Here is a 27,352-nt window from a genome sequence, read left to right as displayed (position 1 = left end):
TGGATGCTAATGTGAACAGTTAACTTGCATGTAAATGTGGCACTGTAAACATACTAAATCAATGTTGGTGGGTGGCTTCCTATATTCACTGTAATATCTGTGTTCTGGATTATGTAAAAGATGGTGGTTTGGTATAAAATTGCTGAGGCTTATCACGAAGGACTAAAACACTAGCCAATCATTTGTATTTACTGAGTGACCCCAGTACATCATTCTTTGCACTTGACATTGGGAAACTTTAGAGTGGAACATCTGGTCCCCTGCTCTCCAGCACCTCACAAGCTACCGGGGAGGACAGAATAGACACAATACAAGAAATAAGCTCAAAATATTTACAAAGTAGTACACCCACGAAAGCAGTACACCAGCTGATGTGCTGGGTTTGAGTGACTGAGAAGGCACTAAGATATATGTAGGATTAACTACTTTGCCATGTCTTTTGCAAGAAAATGTAAAGCGCTAATAAAGGCTACAATAAACCTGGGAATTTAAAAAGGAAATAGGGCTTTATATGAATAAATGAAATTTTTTGACTTGATAATCAACATTGTTTTGCATTTTTTCTGCTGTATAAATCCTTTTAAGAGTACTTAGAATTTTAAACGAATAATATTTTTTGTACTTTATATTAACACCTTTCCCTCAAAATTTTATATTCAATTAATTTATTTCACCCTCTTATTTTTCTAGTTTTATGCTTACAAATGTGCTGTTAAGCCAACCTATTAGAGGTGTGGCAGGCTGGAAATGTAGTCCTTAAATGACGACATAATGATTATACAGAAATATCACTTTTATTGTTTTGAACCATTTGAAATGATGTTTATTTCTCCTAACTCATTAGCTTTGCTTCCGGCAAAAGGGAAGAAATAAGTTTGGGGTTTGTAATGCTGCTAATTAGATCATTGCTTGCCTGCAATCTACACATTGATAATGTGTCTAAAGTGAGCTGGCATTTCTTCAGAAAATAAGATGTTAAAAAATTACTCCTGGTCTTTATGGATATCTCTTTTATCTGGTCATCACCCAGCTTTAATTCTTTTAAAATAAGATGTTATTCACCTCTGCAGCTGGATCCAAGTGCTTCAGGTGCCCTATTGTCCTCTACTTGGCCTCAGTGTGGGCCCTGGAATCTATTCCTCAGGCTGCCCATTGAACAACATGTGCTATGCGGTTGGGCTGCCGGGTCTCAGATAAACAGTGATTTCAGGGAAAGATTTTGTGCAACAAAATGAGGTCATTTCGTAGATGTCATAAATATTTTCACTGGTCCTGAAGGAAAAATGCATCATCTTCCCAGCTCTGCAGTTGTGGACCCATTTCACACAATACTAAAAGTGTTTTTTTCTACAAGTTGAAAAACCAAATACTTAGAGTGGCAGAATTGGATGGATACATCACAGAATGCCATGCTCTGAACTTGAGTTTCTTGGGCCGGGGGAGACAGGGAATCAAACTGCCAAAATATAATTTTATATTAAGAGCTTATATTTGTATTATCCTCAGATAATACTTACTATTTCTCCTGTTAAATGATTTTTAAACATGGTGATTTTGAGTTGTAATTGGCAGTACATTTGAACTGGAGAACCCTTAAACCCTCCCTTACCAGCAGAATTACAATGAAATATTTTCAGAGTTTATATAATAAGGTCTCAGAGAAAATATTTAGTCATTAGAAAAAGTAAATTATATTGAAATTTGTAATATCATCAGCTTTACCTTGTCTTCTCAACAACAATTTGGTTTCATCATCAAACAGGCTTTTAACAAATGCAGACATTTATAAAAAGAAAAATTTGACAGAAAAATGTATTTTCAAGTCACTAACTGAAATACTCCCACGTCCCTCTTTGCCTCCTACAAAACACAGCTCTGATTAATTTCATTATTTCTAAAATGAAGTTCTTTTAAGAAGGTGCCTAATCTCAGCCTCTTTTTAGGTTTCATTCCACATGATTACTTGCATACTTTTATTTAAAAAACAATAAACACAGAATTACCTACTAGAGAATTGGCTACTAGATGATGTGTTTCTCATGTTCTATGTGATTTGCTCAAAAACTGTATATACCTTAACTTACAAGTGAGTTGTATTTCCAACAATTTTATTCCAAACGGTTTACTTGTCATTTGGTTATTTAAAACTTGAAATTCATTTCATATATAAATTGTTATACTTAATGATACCGTCTCCAGCAAACCTGTAAGAGTCTATAAAAGTAACCCTCTTTATAATTCACGTATACTTTTCTACTGTCATTGAACCAAATCACCACATCAGATGATGTTTCTTGGAGAGGGGGGAGAGTTTTCAGGGTTAAATTTCCAGGAATCCATCTTTGCTTTCTTTGAGTGAGTGGGAAGACAGGGTTCTACAATCTTTTAACAAGGCTTTGAGCTTTTTGACTGGGGGAGGGGTTTCAAGAAGATGTGAAGTCACATGGATCAGGGAGTTTGTACTGGAGCTTCCTCTGGGGGTCCTCTGAGAGCCCTCTTCACTTCTAGACCCACTCACCTGTTTTCGTTTCTTGTGCTGGCCTCAGAGATAAACTCGTTCCCTTTTTCCCCTAATTAAAAAAATTTCTTTTCCTTTTTAAGAGCCAAGCGTTCCTAGTAGTGCTTCTCACGCTGAGCTCACCACTGCAATATTACTATAGCCTCACAGCTTTTCTGTATTCTCCTCTAGCCTTGAATCAAACAAACATCTCTTGAAGCTGGTAACCAGAAGGAAACCAAAAGACAAAGTAAAAATTCTGTCTATCTCTCCCAATTCTCTTATTTTAACCTTTTCCTGGTCCATTGATGGTTTATAACTTTTTAGGGAATCCCCAGACCCCAGACCTCCTTGAGAATCCAATGATGGCGTACATTTTCATTAACCTCAAATGTTTACTTAGAATCAGCCTGTGGAGCACAGGTTAAGAATCTTACCCAGGGCGGGGAGCAGTAGCTATGCCTATAATTCCAACACTTTGGGAGGCCGATGGGGGAAGACTGCTTGAAGCCAGGAGTTTCAGAACAGCCTGGGCAACATAGTGAGACCCTGTCTCTCCAAAAAAAAAAAAAAAAAAAAAATATATATATATATATATATATATAAAGAATCTTATCCTGGAAGGAAGACAAAGGCTGAACAAATCTATGCTTAAGAGGATGAATGATGAATCACACACCTGTAATCCCAGCACTTTGGGAGGCCAAGGCAGGCGGATCACAAGGTCAGGAGATTGAAACAATCTTGGCCAACATGGTGAAACCTCGTGTCTGCTAAAAATTCAAAACAATTAGCTGGGTGTGGTGGTGCATGCCTGTAATTTCTGCTACTCAGGAGGCTGAGGCACAAGAATCGCTTGAACCCAGGAGACGGAGGTTGCAGTGAGCCAAGATTGCATCACTGCACTCTATCCTAGCCACTGCACTCCAGCCTAGTGACAGAGTGAGAATCTGTCTTAAAAAAAAAAAAAAAAAAAAGGATGAATCAGAGCAGACCAGAAATCCCTTCTTTTTTTTTTCTGGGTTGTAGCTCAGCAGATTCTGTGGTGAAGAGCTGCACAAAAGCCAATGTCCTGCAGAGTGGGCTTGGAGGGAGTGAAGTCCATACCCCTATCCATCAAGGGTTTGAACAATTCCAAAGTGTGTTTCCTTTCTCTCTTCTCCCCGACTCCTGCCCTCCAATTTTCTTCCTGTACTCTTAGAGTTAAGCCACTCTGGACTGACTTCTGACCACTAACAGGCGTGTGTGCTAGTGGTAGATGCACCAGGGTGACCATCTTATAAGCTACTCCCACTTGATCTGCCGGAATCAGGAACCAAGTGTGTCTGACATAATTTGGCTAAAAAATCTTTACTACCTCTTAATGCTATCAATTATGATTAAGAGTTTACTAACAACAATTGCCCCTTTGAATTGGATTTTCTCTTCTGATTCCTTATCCAGTTTTATATGGAAATTTTAAATAAAGTTTTTATTTCGTAATGTATAAGTGTGTTATGGAATCATAGACATGAGGTAATACTTTGAACAAAAGTACATAATTAGCATAATAGAAAGTATTTTTATGATAAATGTATACTCCTAATGAGATTGAAACTTAAATATGACAAAGTCAAATAGCAAGCTATTTTTCTTAACCCATACTAAAATTTAAAATTACATATAATCATTTTTTCTACTTTTGAATACTATTAAAATAATCACAAAAAAGTTGCGTTTTTTTTTAATTGGCAAAAACCTAAAAAAGGTATTTCTAATTTGGTAATAGTTTCTCAGACTTTAAGTTTAGTTGCAGAAATGTTTAACCTTGATTTTGTTTGCTTTTTTTTTTTTTAGAGGAGATTATTTTTTAACCTACAAATAGGATTTAAAGTGACAGTGGGTGATATCTGGTGTTCTTTTCTACCTCTCTGTCTCTGTCACAAAATTCAAATTCATGTTTCGGCAGTACAGGATGTTCTTCAGTGCACATCCTTTGAGCCTTCAAAATTTGATTTGACTGTGTGGTCTGACGATAGCATGTTGAGATAAGTACATTGTGATAGTAATCTGTGTCTGAGCCCTAATGAACATCTGCTTTCTAGGGCGCCGCAAGAGCACCTTTCTTTGTTTCCTTTTCCTTTGCCTCTTTGATTTGAATCTTGTTAAATCCTGCAAATGGGTCATTTTTGTTTGTTTTTCAGCATACAAATCATATCTCCCTCTTTTGGGGGAAAAAGAAGCCAGATATTTTAAATATAAATGAATGGACTGGGAATTTTAAAAGAGTCTTCAGGAAGTGCACAGCTATAGTACTTTGATTAGCAAATCGGAATCACACTACTCTAAAAATCATCTAGTTAAGATGATATAGGTGGAACTACCTGGCCAGTTTAATTAAATGCAATAAATACTTACTGTGCAGGCATGATATCAGGCCCTGGAAGGTATGATAGGTAATTAAAACATAGTGGGCATCATCATAAAGCACAGCGGGATATTTTTGTTTATTTAAAATTTATATAGTACACAAATTTTAAATCTATAGGTTGATATACTCATGTAATAACCACTCAGGCGATGATAAAACATTTCCAGAACCAGAAAGCATCCTCATTTGTACCCACTAAAGGTAACTACTAGTGTGACTTCTATCTTTGTTTGTTGGCTATATCCATTCATGTACATCATAAAGATGAAATCATATTTTATGTATCCTTTTCTGTCTGGCTTCCTTAGCTCATTATTGTTTTGGTTTGATTCATTGATGTTGTTATGTGTGCAGTTGGTTCTTTTTTATAATGCTATGTGTATTACATCACAGAATATATTGTATCACCATTTATCCATTCTGTTATTAATGGACACTTGGATGATTTCAATTTTAGACTATTTTCAATAAAATTACAGTAATTGTCTTGTTCATATTGTGCTTCCAACATATGTACTTACTCCTAAGAGAGGAATTTTTAGGTTATGGGGTATGTGTGTGTTCAGCTTGGGTAGATACTACCAGTTTTCTCCTGCCAGCAAAGCATGAGAAGTCTAATTGCTCTACATCCTCACTAAAACTTGATATTGTCAGTCTTTCAATTGTAGCCCTTCTGGTAAGTGGGTATCTTGTTGTGATTTTAATTTGCATTTTCCTGCTGATTAATGATGTTGAGCACTTTTAAAAATACATTCATTGGCCAATTAAATATCCTCTTTTGAGAAGTCTTTTGCAAATTTTTTGATTTTTTTTTAAATAACAACTTTATTGGGATGTGATTTCCATATCATGCAATTCAACTTATTGTTCACTTTTTAAATTGGGTTGTCTTTTTTATTGCTTTGTATGGTTTAAAATATATTTTGGATACAATCCTTCATCAGACATATGTATGAAAATATCTTCTCCTAATCTTCAGTTTTCTGTTTTACTGTTTGATTGATAGTTTCAATAAATAGAAGTTCTTAATTTTAATGAAGTAAAATTTATCAGTATTTTATGATAATTGCTTTTCTTGTCTGTTTAAAAAATCTTTGCTTACTTTAAGATTGTGAAGATTTTTTTTTTTTTTTACATTTCCTACTAGAAGCTATATTTTACCTTTCACATTTAGGTCTGCAATCAATTTCCAATTAATATTTGTGTTTGGTGTGGATAGCATCAAGATTTGTTCCGCCCCACCCCCACCCCTACAGCCCCAGTATGAATATGTTATTGATCCCGTCCCATTTATTGAAAAGACATTTTTCTCCTTTGAATTTCACTGATGCCTTTGTTGTAAACAAAGGTGACCATGTTTGTGTGGTTCTTTTTCTGGACTCTTGCTTTCTTTTTTTTTTTCTTCAATTTGATCTTACTCTGCTACCCATGCTGGAGTGCAGTGGTGTGACCTAGGCTCACTGCAACCTCTGCCTCCCAGGTTCAAGCAAGTCTCATGCCACAGTCTCTCCAGTAGCTGGGATTACAGGTGTTCACTACCACGCATGGCTAATTTTTTGTATTTTTAGTAGAGATGAGGTTTCGCTATATTGGCCAGGCTGGTCTCGAACTTCTGGCCTTAAGTGATCTGTCACCTTGGCCTCCCCAATAGATTCTTGCTCTGTTTCATATGTATCTGTGTGCCAGTAGTAATTACTGTCACAATATAGTAAGTGCGTACTCTCCAAAGTGGTCTTACCTTTTCTAAGTTCTTTGTATTTCCTTATAAATTTTATTATTGGCTTTTCAATTTCTGTAAAAATAAATCTGCTAGAATTTTTATTGGAATGATGCTAAATCTATACATTAATTTGGGGAGAATTGATATATTATACTAATGAGTCTTGCAGACTTTAAAGATTGCATCTCTCTGTCTCTCTCTCTCTTTTTTTTTTTGGTATATCTCTTATTTATTTGTGAATTTACCTCTTTTAAGTAGTTAATAATAAAACACAATGAAAAGTTATTATTGTTTTAAGTACTTGTTTCTTAAATACATCCAATGATTTCTTCAAGATCTGTATTATGATAGTTGGCATAGATTCCATGAAGAAAATAATTCTTTTGAAGAGAGAATGTTTATTATCAGAGATCAAAATTAATTTTGAAAAGGAGCTTGCCACTGAAACTTACTCTTTAAGAACAGATGACATTCTTTTTGATTTTTCTTGAATGCATATCAAAATATAACCGTGTTTCCCCTTTATACTCTTTATTCTCTTTATTTGATGGCTTGTTTATTTGATGTTGTTGTGACACCCCATCACCCTGCCTTATATATTTATAAACATAATAATAAATTGAAAATTAGTTTTGTTTGGAGGATTTTCTGAAATCTCTCCTGATTTTTTTAATATGCCCCTGATATTGTGAAAGCAAAGATTGGGAATTACTGCTTAATACTAACTTCTAAGCAATAAAACATGCTGCTTTGTGGGCTTCGGTTCCTTCAAACCTTTTCTTAAGTGTTCCAAAAATCTTATGTATATACGTATATTTTTCATGCTTTATATTGAAAGTTTTAAGCTTTGATTATTGCCATATTCAGCCAGCCAACAACAACTACATAGAAACTTCAAAGCTTATTAGTTCTGGCTAGGTTAGCCTAGGTTGAGTAGGAGGTTGAATAGATGACTTCTGAAGTTCCTTCAACTCTAAATTTTATGATTCTGGGAATTTGTAACATCCAAGAATCACAGACTGTTAGAATGGGAAGGAACTTTAAAATTATCTAGTCTAAGCCCTTCATTTTACAGATGAGGAAGGCTACCCAGAGTGTACAGACAGAAGTAGAGCTCTAGGGAGGCAGGGGGAAGTGGCAGAAGGGCCAGAGCTGGGAAGGGTCTGGGTTTAACCTCACAGGACTGGTCAATCCATGGCCTGCAGCGGAAAAAGGGGGAAGGGAGACCACACAGGAGCTTCAGCATCACTCCAGGAAACTGGTCACAGGTTGGATGGGATGTGAATGGGGCCGGTGGCACCAGCTGGTGTCTGAACAGGAATTAGTACTGGTCTCTCTGTCTGAGGTCAACCGGCAGTCATGGCCAGGCAGACTTTTGTGCTTTCTACATCTAGATAGCTGCTTCTCTTGGTTTGAAAATACAGCATCCAGAGCTGATTCTGCCTTACTCCTATCTGTCTAACTTGCTGTAGATTAGCTGGGTAGCCCATAGCCGCACCCTGCTCACACTCTAAGGCTCCTGGCCTTTTGATGGCCTTGTTGTATTTCTGAAGTCTTTATTTACCACATTCCTAAAAATTTTTGTTGTTATGGCTGTGGGGCCAAAACCCTCTTCACTTTTTCAGCATGCCTGGAATTTTCCCAGATCAGCCAGATGGACTCAAACTACTTCATTCTTGCTAAACTTTCTCTATCCTGCCATCACTTCTTGTAATTAGTTTGGTCAACAACAGCAACCCAGTGAGGCTCTGATTAAACACCACCTCTCTCTGTTGAAGCCAACCCTTTCATGCACCACTCTGACGGGAACCACCTTCCTAATACCAAGCACTCCACACTGGTCTCTGTTTTTTTTTTTCCCCTGAGCTATCTGAACACACTTGGCAGGTGGGCAGCCTTCAAGAATCATCATACAATTAGGCTTCAGGAGCTCTGTTTTAGTCAATTATGTGGTAACCTTGGAAAAACAAAATGCACAGTAGGTGGCATCAACAAGCCCATTGTGCCTTTGGGCACAGCTTTTCCCTTGAGCTGTTTGGATCATATACTCATTAGGTCCACCAGCTGAAAATGTCATGACTGGCTGTGTGCCATGTGAAAGATGGACATGATGAATACCTTAAAAGTCATGTGCATTATTTGTCTGAGTTAAAATGTATGTATTTAATTGGAGAGATATAAAGTCTTAAAAAGAGTCAAATAATCAGATGAGGAATTATTATCTCTGGAAATTCAGAGAATTTTCTTTTTGATACAAGTTTATTTCCTACAATAAAAGGTCCTGGTTTTAGTACCTAACTTTCTTAACATATTAAGAAACTTTTGAGCACAGTTCACCCACATTTTCTAAGAATCTGCGTGCAAATAGCCAGATGTGGTGGCATACACCTGTAGTCACAGCTACTTGGCAGCTAAGGCAGGAGGATCCATTGAATCCAGGAGTTTGAGGCTAGTGAGCTAGGTTTATGCCACTGCACTGCTGCCTGGGTGACAGAGTGAGACTCTGTCCCTTAGGAAAAAAAATGCAGGCAAACTGAAGCAAGTATATAAAATTCTTTTAGTTAATTTTGTTTTGTTTTGTTTTTGAGACAAAGTCTCGCTCTGTCGCCCAGGCTGGAATGCAATGGTGCAAACATGGTTCATTGTAACCTCAGCCTCTTGGACTCAAGTGATCCTCCTGTTTCAGCCTCTGAAGTAGCTGAAACCACAGGCATGCGCCACCACGCCCTAATAGATATCTGCAATTCTGTGTTGGCTATTTGCTCACTCTTAGGCAGCCTGTAAAGTTTCATTCTTTGGATGCTTAAAAAATGGAAACTGCTTACTAATTTGATTTTTCTGTTTCTTCTTATATTTTAACTTTCACTAGACATTTTAATTAGACTATACTGTATAATACATTTACATTTACTGCTGGGGAAAAAGACTGAGAAAGTCAGAAAATGTCAAGAAAGAAAAGGCATAGCATGAGGTTACATGTATATTTAGAAATAGTTTTATATTGCACTTTATAAACAATAATTTGTGTACAAGCGGGCTTCCTTTCACAAGAATGTAAGATCCTTAAAGGCAACAAGTATATTTTGTTCATGTGCCTATTACAATGTTTTGAACATAGTAGGTACTTTGTGTTTATTGAATTGAAACCATGTCTTTTGTTTACCAACATGATAAAGAGGAATATGACTCACAGACAGAATTCTTTAGTGATGAAATGCTTCTGATTCAAATACATACGTGATTAGGATAAAAATGAGCTTTTAGCCCAAATTACCTAAGTAATGTTCTCAGTCTCAAACTTTACTATGAGACTTGGGTCATAGTGTCTCCAAAGGTGATCATTACTAATGTATTTGTCGTCGTCACATAAACACTTCATAAAACACAAACCGAATATTAAATGACTGTCTTAAGTTAAATATAAAGAATATAATGTGTATAGAAAAGGGGGGTGGGGACAGATGTGGTGGCTCATGCCTGTAATCCCAGCACTTTGGGAGGCTGAGGTGGGTGGATTGCTTGAGCCCAGGAGTTTAAGATCAGCCTGTGCAACATGGCAAAACCCCATCTCTACAAAAAATACAAAAATTAACTGGATGTGATCACTTGTGCCTGTAGTCCCAGCTACACTTGAGGCTGAGGTGGGAGGATTGATTGAGCGTGGGAGGCGAAGGTTGCAGTGAGCCAAGATCACGCACCTATACTCTAGCCTGGGTGATGCAGTGAGACCCCTTCTCAAAAAAAAAAAAAAAGAAATTTGGGGGGGAGACCCATTTTACTCTATTAATGTAATTTTAAAAATAACATATGGATGAAGCATTATTAATTGAAAAGCAATTAAGTTTTAAAAAGCAAAATAAATGGCTACATACCTAAAAATGATATTTCTTAGGATTAGCTGAAGATTTCTAGGGACCTAGAACTGTGTCTGACAAGAATATGTGATTATATTAGTTAGGATTCTGATAGGAAATGCATGACATACATACTCAAACTTGGTATTTAACGAACATTTACAAATGTGTTGGCAGGTCTTAGGGAAACCAAAAAGAGACAATGATATGTTCTGAGGCCAACAAAAGATGAGTGCTTTTACTAGTCAAAGTCTGAAAGAGCAAAGGGTGGGAGCAGTTACCAGAACCTGGAGGGGGAGCCCAGTGCAGGGGGCTCCCTGAGTGAGGTGATGACCTTCAGCCAAGGACCAAGCCCATGTTGACCAGATATCTCTCACTTTCCTCCTACCCTTAGATCTGCCAGTGCCTTCAATTGGAACCAACAGGAAGCCAGAGAGAGGAGGATATCAGTGATGCAGGGCAAGTGGTCGGCCCTCAGGGCACGGAATAGAGGGGAGAAGGTAGAGAGGCGAATGAAGTTAGGGAATCAGTAAATTTTGTTGAATAAAGGAATGGCTGATCGTTATTTTTCTTTTCTTCTCCTGCCAAATCACTTTTCTGTCTTTTTTTTTTTAATTATTTTTTTTTCTCATGAAGGCTGCTCTCTACTTCCAAATGGCCCAAATCACTTTTCTTAATGGATAGTTTCATTTCTTTTAGTTAACAGAGCTACCCATTGCCTTCTTAAAAATCTGCTATTATTACTCAAATGAATTAGATACGCAGTATTTAGTGAGTGCCTACCACAGCGTTTTTACAGATCTATGGCTAATCAATAGTGGAAACTTTGTAAGAAAATTAGTTATTAGTGGAATTTTTTAGCCTGTCTTCAGAAATCTGCATTAAGTCAACAACCTGAAAAAAACAATCACTTGAATTTCATAATTATTCAATAAGGATGTGAAACATTTTCACATCATAAATACAACATATTACCTGCCATGCAACTGAAAATACTTTGCGGGGCATTAACTCTGTGGATATTTGTTTTCTGATTATTCTTATACAACTCAAGCCTACTTTGTGCCCACATTTTCCACATTATGCTTTATTTGATCTGTCTTTAATAAGACATAAGAATTACATGTGAGATTTTGCATTTTAAAAGGAATGAGCTCTAAATTTAATTATGACAAATATTTAAAATGGCTCTTCCTGTACATACTCAGGAAGTTTTTGTTTTGTATACTGTGGTAAATAATGTTAAATTTGTCATTTTAACCATTTTTTATGTGTACAATTCAGAGGCACTAAGTACATAGGCAACCATCACCACTGAAGAATGTGTTTTAATCCTTTCTATTAAGAGGTAGTGTTTCTAGTTTCATGGAAATTTTTTTTTCTCTTCCAAAAAGAACAACAGTAAAATCCCATGAGCTTGCATTCATATCAGTAAAGAAACATCTGCCAAAATCCTATCAAATGACATTTTAAAGTGGTATTAAATTAGCAAAGCTATTGTAAGCTTGTTCCTCAACATACACGAGAAAGAATTTGTTGGAAATAACTTACAGAATGAACATGTCACTTTAAACAGGAAGATGTTGTTATTTTGCTTCTTTTTATTTAACCTCTGAAGGAATTTTGTCAGAAGTCCAGCTAACACTCTAGACTCATGGTTGTAATGTATGGGATATGCCACAGTTTGTGACTCACCTTTCTTTAATGTATTTTTCAAATTTGAATAATAATATCCAGACTCAAGCTTATGTTCTTTTGTTCATTTAATTAAGTTCTGAGATGGTAATAACACAGCAGTGAAATTTTTAACTTTTATGTATTATAAAACACATAATTAACTCATAATGTTTTATAAAAATATAAAGATAAAACCAGCTTTCCTCTACAACATGGGTTCTTTTTACCTGTTGTCATAGTAACCAGGTAAACACTAATACAACCAAATGGGCATCAACAAAGTTTTTCACATAAATAGTATTGAAAATATTTATAGGACCTTTAAAAAATAGATTATCTCAGTAGAGGAAGAAAAGACTCAAGTAATAGAGGAGAAGTAGTCAAACTTTATTTGCATATGGAAAGAGAGTTGAGGGGGTGGAAATCTGCGTTGCTGAGAAAAAGAGTTTTCAGAGCAGACTGTTCTGGTATTTTATACCAATTATGTGCAGCTATTGCTTTGAATAAATTCTGCTGCCCTGCTGAGATTTCCTTTTTACAAATCCTGGAGCAATTATAAGATGGAAGTCTGGAATGTATAAACAATGTCCTTTGAACAGTAAATGAGCCTTATTCTTATAAAACTCAAGGGTAGGAATGTACTACCTTTTATCCTATGTTTCTCTGCCTTTCCTTCCTCCTTAATCATAGCACAGAAATTAGGGTCTACTTCAAGACTATACAAAAACATGAATTTTGCCTAAAAATACTTTTAAATGACGAATTCCATGAAATTAACAAAATCTCTCTGTTGCTGTGTAATACCCACGTACTTAATACATGTTCAATACAGCAGTTGATTGAATATTCCTATTCTATTTTATTTCTAGCCTTAACACGAGAATCTGTAATAGATTACTTTTTTCTATAGACCTGGAAACAGAGCACTGCACCAAGTTAGTGTGCATGGGGAAAAAGTGACACCCTTAGAGCGTAACATTAGGCTGAGTTTCCAAATGCCAGCTTGTTTTACGTGACAGAGCAATCTGCGCTAATCAAGGCAAACAATATATACAATCCTAAAAAGAAGTCAACTGTCACTTAGCATTAACTGTAAAAGCCTGAACTCCATTATTTTGTCGAACTCACAGACCTTATACAATGTTTACAATAAGGTTTGGAGAGTTGCCTAGCATTGGAATATATACAATTAAACAACATAGTTGAGCGGCCCTTTTATGTCAGCACTGCTAAAAGAGTGCCATTATGTGTACTCATGATAGTCATTCTTGGAACTCTTAACATAAACAGGAATAGAGAACATTCATTTGTAATTCTATCTGAGTACATGCGGGATTTTATTTTATTTTATTCACATAAACCCCCATGGAAACTAAAGATAGCGATAATAAAAGGATCACTGAATGAGAATCATTTCTTTGACTGTCTAAGAATGCAGTACTTTTATTGTTTGCAACTGAGCTTGAACACTCACCTTATTTGGACTTTTATATAAGCTTGTATAAACAGAGAGATTGTATTTAAATTAATTACAAAGTGATTTTCATTTGTTTGAAAATAACACTAGAAATTAATACAAAATGCACGTCCTGATTTCTTCTTTCAGACATTTTCAAAAAATAGCACATGCAAAGAGGCAACAATATTATTGATTAAAACGAAACAAAACACAAGCTAACTTTTAAGTTCGCATCATATTTTATTAGAGACAGTCAGGCTAACTTCATAGTTATAGCTCAGCCAGAAAGTTACATCCTTTGTTGTTGATAGACAGTAAGAGGGAATGACACACAACTGAAGCAATTTTTTTCTTGAGGAAAATAGAAATATTTAAAAAATTGATTTATAGTTCTATCACTCAGAAATACAAATATATAGATTTTTAATCTAGGTATAGGGTTTTCCCTGAAGTTTTCTTCCTCTGCCTGTTTCCCAGAAAGGCTTGGCTTTATAATTCTGAGAAATAGTTTACATTGACACCAAAATAAAATATAATTATGTCAACTGACACAAAAATGCCTGACTCAAAACGGGGAGGAAGATTTGAGCTCAATTTAGGTCACTGAAGCCAGTGATGCCAGCTGTTTTTGCTCCTTTTTTCTAGTCTGTTGTCTGAAATTTAGGAATTTGTTAAGCATGTTTCTAGAGAAGATTTAACTGCTTCATACAAATTTACCTGTTATTTAGCAAAAACATAAATAAAAGACTGTTAGCCTGATAAATGGAAGATTTACATACTTGAATGATCAAGTGCTGGAGTACCTCAGAATATCAAAACATGTCCTAAAATGTAATTTTTCAGTAAGAAATGAAATGTTTGCCTCCCTCTAACCCTGGCCTGAAACTTGTAGTTTAGAGCCCTCAACATAGACAACTTTTTGTCCTTTACTTTCTCTCATAATATAAATCCTTCTCACTTCTTGTAATACCTGGTGGGGCTCTACTTATAATTATAATGGATGAAAGGTTATGTTTGAGTTAGACCAAAGGATTTTCCAAACATGGTTTTGTCTCTACTTTTGGAAATGAGGGAGGATGTTTTTGGAGTACAAGTTGTGAGTTGTGAGAGATCAACCAGTTCCTCCAAATATTCCTTGAACAACCCAGCAATGTGATTCACACATATTTGTGAAGTGGTACTGGCTTCTCTCTCCCCCGAAATAGGTATTTCAAACTTTTCCCTCTATTCCTAATTTTTGTTTTTCTTTTCTTTTCTTTTTTTTTTTTTTTTTTGAGACGGAGTCTCCCTCTTGTTACCCAGGCTGGAGTGCAATGGCGCGATCTCGGCTCACCACAACCTCCGCCTCCTGGGTTCAGGCAATTCTCCTGCCTCAGCCTCCTGAGTAGCTGGGATTACAGGCACGCGCCACCATGCCCAGCTAATTTTTTGTATTTTTAGTAGAGACGGGGTTTCACCGTGTTGACCAGGATGGTCTCGATCTCTTGACCTCGTGATCCACCCGCCTCGGCCTCCCAAAATGCTGGGATTACAGGCTTGAGCCACCGCGCCCGGCTCCTAATTTTTCAATAAGTTGATGAATAAATTTAGTTTTGACTTTATAAACTTAAAAATGTCTCCTTTAAATTAATTATTTTTCCAGATTACAGACTCCTAGTTTTAATAAGTATACTTACATAGAAATGTCTGTATTCCTTGAATCATTTTAGTAGTTTGCCATTTCGTTGTTTTCAAAGGGCGATCATTACAACCTGCTTGAGTGACCAATTTACATGCCCCTGAATTCTGTACATAGAAGGATTATGTTTTCAGTTTTATTTCCAATAAATAACTTTTATTTCCCTGCCCAGCATTCATTGCCTTTTTGAGTTATGGTTCATATTGGACTCCAATCTTTCAGGAACTGTCCAAAATGGCTCCCAAATGGTTCCAGTTAGAACTGATGGTTTAGTGAGCCAAGTCTTACCTAGGGACATTGAAGAGCATCTGACACTTTTCTGACCCACTTTTCCAAAAGCTTATCCCCATCAGCTCAGTATGTCAGTGCAATGAAAGGGTAGGATGTTATATGCAGATGTGGAGCTTTCATTGTGGATGGTTGCTTTCCAATGCTGTATAAAAATGTTGAAATAAAAAGACATGAGTCCAAGAGAGACCATTCTTGGGACTGAATGCAAGAATTACATCATGTTGGTTTCCTGTTACATTTTCTCACATAATGACATTCATTGCACAGATATTCTTAACTAGGCATATGGGGGATTCATAGGTTGAACATACTCCCACTCTGAGAGAGAGTACAGTACAATCAGATAGAGGAAATATAATATAGTAAATAGATATTAACAATCTAAGATGTGGGCCATAGGTGGTATCAGGAGAGAGATCTACAGAAAAACTAGAGAAATAGACCTAACTTCTGTCCAGGAAAGATAAAAAAAAGTTCTGTGGATGAGGCAAAATCCATCCTGCACAGCTGTAGGAATTTCCTGGCAGGTATAGACTATGTTATAATTAGAATTCAATATAACAAGGATCATTGTTATTAACAGCAATAACAATGATGGTAATGATAATGATTACAGGTAACATTTATTAAATATTTACCATGTGATGGGCATTGTTCTAGAAAATTTATATGTATGCAAATCATTATTGTTAAAATATAAAACACAGTTAAGTATGAACGTATTTTCTGTCAGAGTAAGTAATAGAAAAAGGAAGAGGACAACAAATTGATGTGGTTGATAAATATAATAAATTTAATTTGTAAGTATTTTACTATTTCATATAATCAGGAAAATACCTATGCACTGTGGGAAATAATGTCATTGTTTTATACTGACAATCAAAAACCTCTGTAATACAGATAATTAACATATGCTAGGAAGTAAAAATAAATTGGGTGTACAGAATAATATTTGGGGAGTGTGATGTGGAGCTATTCCAAGCATAACATCAGCTTGCATTTGTTTTTCTTTTACATGTACACCCGCACAACAGCCTCATGAGTTTAAAAATGTGTCTGTGCAGTTTTACTGTCTTGGTTCTGGAGTACCATACTCAGTGAAATCCTAGTTATCAGCATTAGGCTTCAGATGTTGCCAGTGCAGGCCAAGCATCTTTTATTAAGAATCTTCTTTAGCATTCCTTCTCCCAGAAATTTCTAACCCCCCCCCCCGATTTTTATTGTTCTGTCTGTTCACTATGAGGTCAAGTTTTCATCTCCTTTAATTTAGTTTTTTTGAAATCTGTATTCCAGAATGAGTCTGCCCTGTAATTCCATGTGTTATCTCATGACAATTCTTTGAGTTCTTCCCCAGAATAATTTCTGAGTTGATATGCTTGTGTAAGAGTTAGTTACACGATACCAATATAGTCCTGAGAGGAAACAGAGGTCTGGATAGAAATGCAGAGGGTAGTGAGCGACTCCCTGAAGAAAAAGGTCTGTGGAGAAGTGGGTAACAAAAAGCTGGAAAGTTTTTGGGTAGTGATTCTGCCAGTGTTAGCCAACTGTGAGAAGAAACTAGAACCCACTAGAGAAATAACACATTTAGAGAATGACTGGAAGCTCTCAAGGCCCTGGAGCCCCGAGTTGCAAACACCTTGTGTGGGCAGAGTCCAGGGAAGCCTGGAGTCAGGGCTGGATGGTAACAAGAACCAAAGAGATGAGAAACAGCCCCAGGTGAGAAGTTCTGGGTCCTGTCCTGCATCTCTGGCAAAGAAGACAGGATTCTGGTTTGAGTTAAGGTGAAAAATGAGGTTGATGCCTATCTTTTTAGGACCACGAGAGGCGCCGGTGTCTGGAGCCGTGGCACCGGCATCTGCTGACACTGCTGCCTCCAGCAAGTTCTTTCGCCCTCTTCCCTTCTTCACCCCTACACCTTGGAGGTGAACTTCTCATCCGAGGGCGGTAAAGACTAGTTTGAAAATGGAGAGCCAAGAACCAGCAGAGCCTTCTCAGAATGGCAGACAGCATATTATTTCAGAGGACATCTGCTGAAAATGATTAGGTTGCTGCTGGCAAGAAGTGAAAGGTAGGATAGGAGGAAAGAGGCTACTGCTTTACGCACGCAGTGAAGCTTTCCCCTCAGTTCAGTATAGTGCCATAGTTAATTTCAGAAGGAGAATGGGTCAAGCTTGAAAAAACAACATACATGGACCCTACTGGTAAAACTAGAACTTGGGAATCAGTGAAACGTACGACCAGGAAAGAACAGAGTGCTGATGGTGTAGCGGTCATCCCTGTGCTACAGAGAACACTTCATTACGAGTATATCGTTTTGGTGAAACAGTTCCGACCACCCATGGGCGGCTACTGCATAGAGTTCCCTGCAGGTCTCATAGATGATGGTGAAACCCCAGAAGCAGCTGCTCTTCGGGAGCTTGAGGAAGAAACTGGCTACAAAGGGGATGTTGCCGAATGTTCTCCAGCTGTCTGTATGGACCCAGGCTTGACGAAGTGTACCACACACATTGTGACAGTAACCATTAACGGAGATGATGCCGAAAACCTAAGGCCCAAGCCAAAGCCAGGGGATGCAGAATTTGTGGAAGTCATTTCTTTACCAAGAATGATCTACTGCAGAGACTTGATGCTCTGGTAGCTGAAGAACATGTTACAGTGGATGCTAGAGGCTATTCCTATGCTTTAGCGCTAAAACATGCAAATGCAAAGCTATTTGAAGTGCCCTTCCTGAAATTTTAAGGCCAAAGATGACGCTGGCCACTTTTGTAAATGAGACCACCAGGCCTTCTTCACTAAGACTTTGTCTTCAACTTAGCTTAATGTAGATTTGAAATTAGCTTTTTCATAAAATAAAAGCAGCACAGAATGCAAAAAAAAAAAAAAAATGAGGTTCAACTCAGAAAAGAGATTGCAAATGCCATGAAAGAATGATTTAATGTGTAAACATGAGCCAGACCATGTGGAATTTGAGAGGGTACCTATGATATGTCTAATTTGTATATAGTTTATTCACTAAGATTCTCTTTGTGTTTTCTTGTAAACAGCTACCAGGACCCAAGGCAGGGATGAGGGCATTCCAAGGAAAGTAGAAAGGCATGAATCCAAGTGGCTCTGTCTTTGGAGGAGAAACTGTATTCTTTTAGATGTTGGTAATAGAACATTTCCCAGGAAATGGCATTAGAGACTGTGTTGAAGGGTCCTCTGGGGGTGGGTTTTGGCTTATGTATATGTAATAACTGTAACACAGGTAACTCTATCCATGGGTAAAAAGGCAAAACTAATGCTAACTAGTAATATTTTCTGTGAGCTGTTATTTAGCTAACCCCAATACATCTTTTCATGCAAGAGTTTGAATCTCTCTTGACCAAAATATATGTTCACTTTTCAACGTTGAATTAATGGATACAAATTACTTTAATGATGTCTTACATTATAGGTTTTTTTAAAAGCCTTAAACATGAAATTACCTCAAATAGAAGTTAGCCATATCTACTTAATCTCTACATTTTAACCAAATGATCAAATGTACGTATCCCACTTGCTCCACATAATACTATTAATAGTTTGAGTGAAAGCTAATCAAAGTAATCAGAAAATACCTTGTGTTTTTTTGTTGAAATTGAAGGAATGAAAATAAGTTTACTTACATTAAAGCTGACTTTTCATAGACATACTTTCTATGCTAGGTGGTAAAAAACCTACTCAAGATTGGGGCAGGGTGCATTTACCTGTCCCAATTTTGTAACTGTGCTATAAACACATTGGCAAAACAGTCCAAAACTAAATCAGATAGAAACATGAATCTGTGTTCTCAGAGATATTGTTAATGAGCCACAGGTGAGCAGGGGTCGTGCCTCCAATTGCTTTGAAACCTTTGTTACTCATGTAGTGGTTACCCACTAATAAATATTTGTTGAGCGACTCAGATCCATATGTAATATAACCTTGTTCTTTTGAGAAAATGGCTAATACATATTTTTAATTGTAATGTATACCTTTCCTCCCCATTCTTTACCATCCCTGAAATTGGGGTGCATCTTATATTTGATGGCATGTTTCAGTGGGTCATCAGCCTGGATTACAGTCAAGTTCTTCCAGAGGAGATTTGTGTTTGCTTGTGAATAGCCATCCAGGGACACTATCAATCTGAGACCTTTTGATATTAAATTCTCTGCTTGAGATTTTCTTGTACCATACTGGTTGTGTGGATGCAGTACCAGTTGGTGGTTTGCATTCTCAGAGGAGATTTTGTTTTTTTCTTCAGCTGATTCTAAGCTTGAGACATGCATGTCTACTTGCTGTTTCTTTCAGTGTGAAAAGTTTATTTCTTGTTTGTACTTCCCCAGAAAATGTGACCCTTTGGTGTCTCAGTTTTCTGTAGCAATCTTCTATCAGACTCTTCATTTTGGAGTATTTAAAAAGTTTATTAATGGTACATAGACTAATGGTGTATCCTATAGTTGATGGCATTTTAGAGCTGATGAAAACTTATTTATGTTGCTGTATATCCAGCTGATCCATGACATTTGAAAGCCCAGACAGGTTTTGCATTGTTGGCTGCCAGTGGGACCAGAAAACTTATTTTGTGTAGATGGTTGTGGTGCTCTCATGCATTCAAAATTATGGGTAAGTCTAGATGACCAGGTCTTCACCGTGTTATTTCTGCCAAACCTCTCTGGCGCTTGGGAAACAAAGTCAGCTGCAGCTTCTTGCATCACTGTCCCTCGCTGTGTGTAAGGTTTAGAGATGGCACTGAAGTGATAAGACTAGAAATACAAGTGGTGTTTAATCAGAAGTCCTGGTTCTTCTCATTTGGCTGTCACTAAATGACTTTTCTTCTCCTTTGTGTCTAGACTTCCACTTTGTACACTTAGTGGTCAGCTGCATTCCTTTCACATTCCTCACAGCAATTGGTCCTTGCCCATCTTTTTTTTTTTCTTTTTTCCCCCATACGATCTGCAGGAACGCCCATCTTTTTGCTATCATGTGCCAACTAGAATGTCCTCCTGAGTTACAGTCTTCACCGGCTATCATTCTATGCATTTCTCTCCTTCCATAGTGCTGCTCATACTTTCCTAATGCTCTCTCCCTGGGTAATTCTCATCTTCTTTGGGAAAAGAGACAAGAGGAAGAGAATTCATTAACATTTAATTTATTACCTACTATTGTAGGCCGCTTTACGAAATTATTTTATCAACAACCTATAGCAAATAATTATTATTATCCCATTTTACATAAGAGCAGACTGAGGTTCACGGAGGTAAAGCAACTGCCCAAGGCCATATGGCTGGTAAGAAGTTGAACCAGGATTTGAAACCTCGGTCACACTTTTCAATTCAAACTGTTTTCACTTGACCTCACTACTTCCCTGAAACAGTGCTGCACCTAGCTTTTGGCTTTTGTTTTTCTTTATCTCCTTTTAGGTTCATTTAAGTGACTTATCCACAATAGAGATCAAAACAATAAAGAAGCCAACTAAAAGCAGATACTGAAAATGATGGCATCATAAGTGTGGGTTCTGGAACTTAAGAGTTGGGCTTTAATTTTGTTTTTTGTTTTTTGGTTTTTTTTTTTTGAGATGGAGTCTTGCTCTGTCACCAGGCTGGAGTGCAGTGGCGCAATCTTGGCTCGCTGCAACCTCTGCCTCCTGGGTTCAAGTGATTCTTCTGCCTCAGCCTCCCAAGTATCTGGGACCACAGGTGCGCGCCACCACGCCCGGCTAATTTTTCTGTATTTTTAGTAGAGACGGGGTTTCACTGTGTTGGTCAGGATGGTCTCGATCTCTTGACCTCGTGATCTGTCCACCTTGGCCTCCCTAAGTGCTGGGATTACAGGAATTTTGTTTTGTTTTGTTTTTGTGTGTGTTGTATACATCTTGGCTTTCTGTTACTGTGTTAACATTTTGAGAAATGAGTATTTCAGATAAAAACAAAAGCTGAGGACTTCACTGTTCCAATTTTCAAATTTAAAAATCTTAAAATTAGCCTGACATCTGCTTGGTGTCTCATTTTCACATGGATGTCTAATTTAGAGGGTTTTTTACTCTTTAACTAGAGTTTGGCAAAGCATCAATTGAAAGCAAACAATATTTTATATTTATATTTTGTTGTATTCTGAGGAATCTCTAGGATGTATCAGTACCATATAATTTATTGAATACATTTAATGTCATAAAAGAATGATTTTAGGAGCTTTGGTTTTTATAGGCATGATTGACAGACACAATGTAACTCACTTGAGATGGTAATAAATTGCAATAAAAGTACGATAAAACACTTTGTATGTTCCATATAATAGTCATACACAAATGCATTTTAAAATAATAAACACTTTTCTGATAAGTGTTAGAATTATCATGACAGGGAGGCTTTGTGGAAGTTAGATGACATTCATAACTACTATGTTAAGATTGAAATTCTAGAAATGTAAGTGTGTGTGTGTGTCTGTGTGTGTGTGTGTATGTGTGGTATGTGGTATGGGGAGGGTGTAGCTCTGCCAAAGCCCCTTGTTTACCTGGAGTTTTGTTGCCTGTCTTGTGATCAGACCCAAGCATAGGCTTAGATGAACCGAATCAGTTTTGTAATCTGATGAGCTCCGCCGTGAGCTTTGGTAACTGATGAGAACACTCAGGAGAAGTCACTAGAGAGAAGAGAGGATTCTGCCCTGCAATCCTCCGGCTTGGTTACTCTGCCAAGCCTGCTTTAATGATTCGATACTGGGATTCCTGACTCCGGAGACTGGTTGTGATCTGGTTAGTGTCTGACCTTTTCTTACTTGAGTAAGATCTGGAGTACTTCTCTGAGAGTAAGAGATACTTAGGGTAGCCTGCAAGCCTGAGGGCTGACATGTGATGACCAAAACAGTGGTGCTTCTTTTATCAAATAAAAAATTTGAATGAAAAATGTAGGATCGAGTTGGGCAGGAGTAATAATGTTAGAGTTAGCCAACAATATCGAGGACTGTTTGATTTTTTTGTTGTTGTTCTGTATAGTTGTTGATATTTGTTATGTAAAGACTATTGGTGCCTGCCTTAAAGATAGGATGGACCAAACACTTACTCTAGAATTACTAAAGAATTAAGCCATAAGATGTTGGAAGTACTATCGTAATGACTATGCCAAATACAAGTTACACCATATCACATGCTTCTGTCATTAATAGTGACAGGTTGGCCAATTAATCTCTTTGGAAAAACTTCAAAGAAAGATTAGCTTATTTGACTTTTTGTCATTATGATTATTTGATAATAACTCACTTTGAAACATCTTCAAGATTCCTTTGCTTAGATGCCCTTTAATAAAAACTCTTGACAAGAAGACAAAGATAAATATTGAACATTTTATTTATGGAACTAAAGTAACATGCTGTTCTGTAAATAAGCACATTGCAATTATTCTTGGAAAATACTAAACCTAGTGGTGGAAATCCTTCCTTACTGTGTGCAGAAACCTACATTGTGGAATATAACAGGATTCTTAAATAGGAATTAGTCCATTTTGTGTGGGCCTTGCAAGGGCAAGGGGATTTTCTTAGTCTTCACATCCTAGGATTAATGACATGCACAACGAATATTTGTCAAATGCATAAGTAAATGGGCAATTGAATGAACTCAAGAAAATGTGTGACTTTTAAATAGAAAATATTGAAAGCTACATAATTTTTAGAAAGTTAACTTAATATTCAAAAAGCTGCTCAGGACAATATAAAAGATACCAATATATCCACCTGATAGTATTAAAAGATTATAGTATTGACCATATGCTTTACCTCCTTTTTTCCTTTTAATAAAAGAAATAAAATATTGCCTGCCTTTTTTGAGATGTAGTTTCACCCTTGTTGCCCAGGCTGGAGTGCAATGGCATGATCTCGGCTCATTGCGACCTCTGCCTCTCAGGTTCAAGCAATTCTCCTGCCTCAGCCTCCCGAGTAGCTAGGATTACAGGCATGTGCCACTGTGCCTGGCTAATTTTATATTTTTAGTAGAGATGGGGTTTCTCCATGTTGGTCAGGCTGGTCTTTAATGCCCAACCTCAGGTGACCCACCAGCCTTGGCCTCCCAAAGTGCTGGGATTACAGGCACGAGCCACCGCACTCAAGTCTACTCTTAATATGCACACTTTTTCTACGTTTTCATATGTTAACAAAAAATATGTACAACTGTATTTTGTGTTTTTAAATCTACATTTATGATGTCATAATCTATGTATCCTTCTGCAGTTTTCTTCATGCAGCATTGTTTTTGAGAAATGTCTGTTGATTATTTATTTTATTGCTTAGTAGCTTGTTTTTAAACTATATCATAATTTGTTTAACTGTTCACTTTTTGATGCATATGTAAGTTGTTGCTGGTTTTTCCAGTTACAGGTATGTCCCAGTTCCCATCCTTGTATGGGTCTCTGTGTGCATGTGCAGTAGATTCTCTGAGACATGTGTCTGCAAGTGGAGTGGGGAGTCATGGTGTGGCATGGTGTGTGTTTCCTGAAGGGGTTGTCTTGATATATCCTTCCACTGGCATAAAGGAGAGCACTTTTGCTCCATACTTCTTTTAAAAGGCTTCAGCATTTAGTAAAATAGACAGTGTTTTGTGCGTATGTGTTTTCTTAAGTTCATGGTAGGTGGCTTAATTGCATTTAATTTCACAAAATCCAAATTCCTTTTCATAACCATGGAGAAAGACAGACCACATAAAAAACAAAACACTTGTGAATGAAAAAAAAGGAATAGCCATTTGTCTCTTCATTGAAGTTGGTGAGTTTTTTTGTTTTTGTTTTTGTTTTTGTTTTTGAGATGGAGTTTCACTGTTGTCAACCAGGCTGGTATGCAATGGTTGTGATCTTGGCTCACTGCAACCTTTGCCTCCCAGGTTCAAGCACTTCTGCCTCAGCCTCCTAAGTAGTTGCGATTATAGGCACCCGGCTAATTTTTGTATTTTCAGTAGAGACAGGGTTTTGCCATGTTAGCCAGGCTGGTCTTGAACACCTGACCTCAGGTGAGCCACCTGCTTCAGCCTCCCAAAGTGCTGGGATTACAGGCGTGAGCCGCCATTGCCGGCCCTGAAGTTGCTGTTGAACTCACTGAAGTGCATCTCATTCTGAAAGGGGCAGTGACTCACTCTCCTGATTACAATCCCAGTTGAAAATACTACATCATTATCATTTTCAGCCCTAAATACTTAGTCTTGTATCAGCCTGAATTGGTGTTTTTTGAGAGGCATATTATAAAACCAAAGTAGATATCACTGAAAGGTTCTGTATTAAATAGCTTAAGTGAGTAAGAATCAGCTTTTACAGTGATTGGATTAACCATCCTGACCACTCTGAACATCTTTTTGAACCTCTTTTTTCTAGAACAGATATCATTTCTTTTATGTGAAAACTACTTTTAGCAGAAATGAAACCCCTGGTTTTGTCAGAAGGGGGAAAAAAGGCATCTGACTGATTTTATGGGTAACATTTTTTTTCTTTCTTCTTCTCTTAACAGTGGGTTCCATTTTCTTCTCAGTTCTGCAGGAAGCGCCCATTTCCTTACTATGCTTTTCCTTTCATGTATACTGTAAATAACAAATGTTAGATTGCCTTCTCACTTCCCATCTCTTCCATTCATTTTGGGGTTTCATTCTTCAACTGAAATGTTCATCTAAGTTTAGAAATGATCTTGTCTAATATGATACTCCATATCTTTTTCTAAAGTCTCTTTTTCTCTTGCCAAATATTTTTCTTGTTGAGAGTATTATTTCTACTTACCAGTACTAGAATCTCAAAAACCACCTAGTTTTAAAGTTTTCCACCTAGATACCACTCACTGCCCCTTTTCAACAAAATAGCACCTTTTCTCCTTTCTTCAGTCCCTTCCTTTTTTGCCCTAATTTGACTGGTGCCATATGTTAACATTATAAGTCAAGAGAAGGTCTGCTCAGGGCTGCTACCTAGAAATCTTGGGCAAAGACGTGACACAAAGCAGAGGGAACACATTGTGTCCTTGTTAGTTTGTTATAGTACTTAGCACATTTGTGAACTCAGTAAATACTAAGCACAGTCAAATGCTTGAGGGTCCACTTGCCAGTTATTTGTGATAAATAGCACAAGATAGATTGGTTTTGGGCGGGCGCGGTGGCTCACGCCTGTAATCCCAACACTTTGGGAGGCCGAGGCGGGTGGATCACGAGGTCAAGAGATCGAGACCATCCTGGTCAACATGGTGAAACCCCGTCTCTACTAAAAATACAAAAAATCAGCTGGGCATGGTGGCGCGTGCCTGTAATCCCAGCTACTCAGGAGGCTGAGGCAGGAGAATTGTCTGAACCCAGGAGGCGGAGGCTGCAGTGAGCCGAGATCGCGCCATTGCACTCCAGCCTGGGTAACGAGAGCGAAACTCCGTCTCAAAAAAAAAAAAAAAAAAAGATAGATTGGTTTTTCTCACAACACAACAGGCTGTTAGGTCACTTGAATACCCTCCCCCTGGGTGAATCTGATGCACCTCCACGTTTGGGGTCCATTGAGCTAAGCAAAGGAGAACCTGAAAAGCCAATCGGTGGGGAAGAGCCTGTGAGGCATCCGCTAGCTGAAAACAATAGGTAACTCCTGTGCTTCTGTTGTTCAGGGCTCTCTGCTCTGCCGCTTGCCTTCCATTGACATAGAAAACTGAATATTGATTGAAATTATTAAATCAAGAGAATGGCAATAATATTTCTATTTGATTGTCTACAAGCCTGAGAGAATTGTTTTATAACGAAGCAAATGGCCACTTCAATGGCTCATCCCTAAGAGAAAACAACCAGCAGATCCAAGGGAAACGAAACTCTCTCTCCTTTCTATTATTTCCTATTGGAAATTTGTATTTGTGGAGAATTTCTGAGTTGTTTTCTGTAGGCAAATACTTGTGTGAGCCTAATGGAGTATAGAGCAGTGAAAATGGAGGTTATAACACAAGGAGGAAGACAGCAGTGTGCGGCAGTGATGGGCGCGAGCCCGGCCGAGGTGCTTCTGTGTAGACTTTGCAGGCCCGTGCACATGCTGTGATCTGCAGTGCTCCCAAAGCCGGACCAGCCACCACGCTTTCCTTCCAGAGCTGATAAAGGTGCGGGCTCTGGCTCTCAGTGACTGTTGAGCTGACTTTACAATGAAATGAAAGGTCACTCCGCTACTTGAATTGTAGTGAAGAAAGTTCTAGAACTTCAGGCAAGGCCACAGTCACCCTGCCTCTCACTCAGATGCTTGAAATGCTACCATTTTCACTGTATTGTTTTCATCAGAGAATTATTATTGATTTTTAAAAAGAGCACATTTTCTTTTCATTTCTTTTTCTTTTTTTCAGATGGGTCTTGCTCTGTTGCCCAGGCTGAAATACATTGGCACAACCATAGGTCACTGCAGCCTTGAACTCTTGAACTCAAGTGATGCTCCCACCTTTGAGTAGCTGGGACCAGAGGCATGCACTACCATGTCTGGGTAATTTTTTTAAGAGATGGGGTCTTGCTGTGTTGCCTAGGCTGGTCTCAAACTACTGGCTTCAGGTGACCCCCACCCCCCACAGCCTTAGCCTCCCAAAATATTGGGATTACAGGCATGAGCCACTATGCCCAGCAAGAACACATTTTCTAAGAGGGATAATATTAAGTTTTATTGCTCATTTAACTCTTATTATTGTAGACTAGATGAAGAGCAGAGAGGACAAGAGGATGCTATATATCTTTGGAAGAAAACTCACAAGGTCACAGAAAAAGGGAGGCTGGGGGCATGGACATTCCCCTCAGAGCTTAGGGACCAG

The 27,352-nt window shown here is 37.7% G+C and overlaps 1 protein-coding gene and 1 pseudogene across 8 annotated transcripts in view; both read left to right on the top strand.

Annotated features, from left to right (window-relative positions):
• The window catches only part of RBMS1 (RNA binding motif single stranded interacting protein 1), a 216,356-nt gene that overhangs the window by 5,735 nt on the left and 183,269 nt on the right, over positions 1-27,352 (top strand). The window contains exons 1-2 of one of the 7 annotated variants that reach the window (XM_032286520.1): positions 15,229-17,379; positions 18,476-20,212. The exons of 5 other annotated variants lie outside the window; for them this stretch is intronic. In XM_032286520.1, coding sequence (XP_032142411.1) covers positions 20,195-20,212 — 18 coding nt within the window. In that variant the 5' untranslated portion in view covers positions 15,229-17,379; positions 18,476-20,194. Of the gene's footprint in view, positions 1-15,228; positions 17,380-18,475; positions 20,213-27,352 lie in introns of those variants that run through there. One more of the 7 variants, XM_032286521.1, reaches the window with a different exon arrangement.
• On the top strand, positions 17,731-19,511 carry LOC116557056 (annotated as a pseudogene). Its single transcript, XR_004271334.1, has one exon. The product of XR_004271334.1 is annotated as an ADP-sugar pyrophosphatase pseudogene (transcript).

This window comes from Sapajus apella, unplaced genomic scaffold (genome assembly GCF_009761245.1).
Source record: "Sapajus apella isolate SASKATOON/1434 unplaced genomic scaffold, GSC_monkey_1.0 scaffold18, whole genome shotgun sequence".
Classification (NCBI taxonomy): domain Eukaryota; kingdom Metazoa; phylum Chordata; class Mammalia; order Primates; family Cebidae; genus Sapajus; species Sapajus apella.
This window is presented reverse-complemented; position numbering and strand designations above follow the sequence as displayed.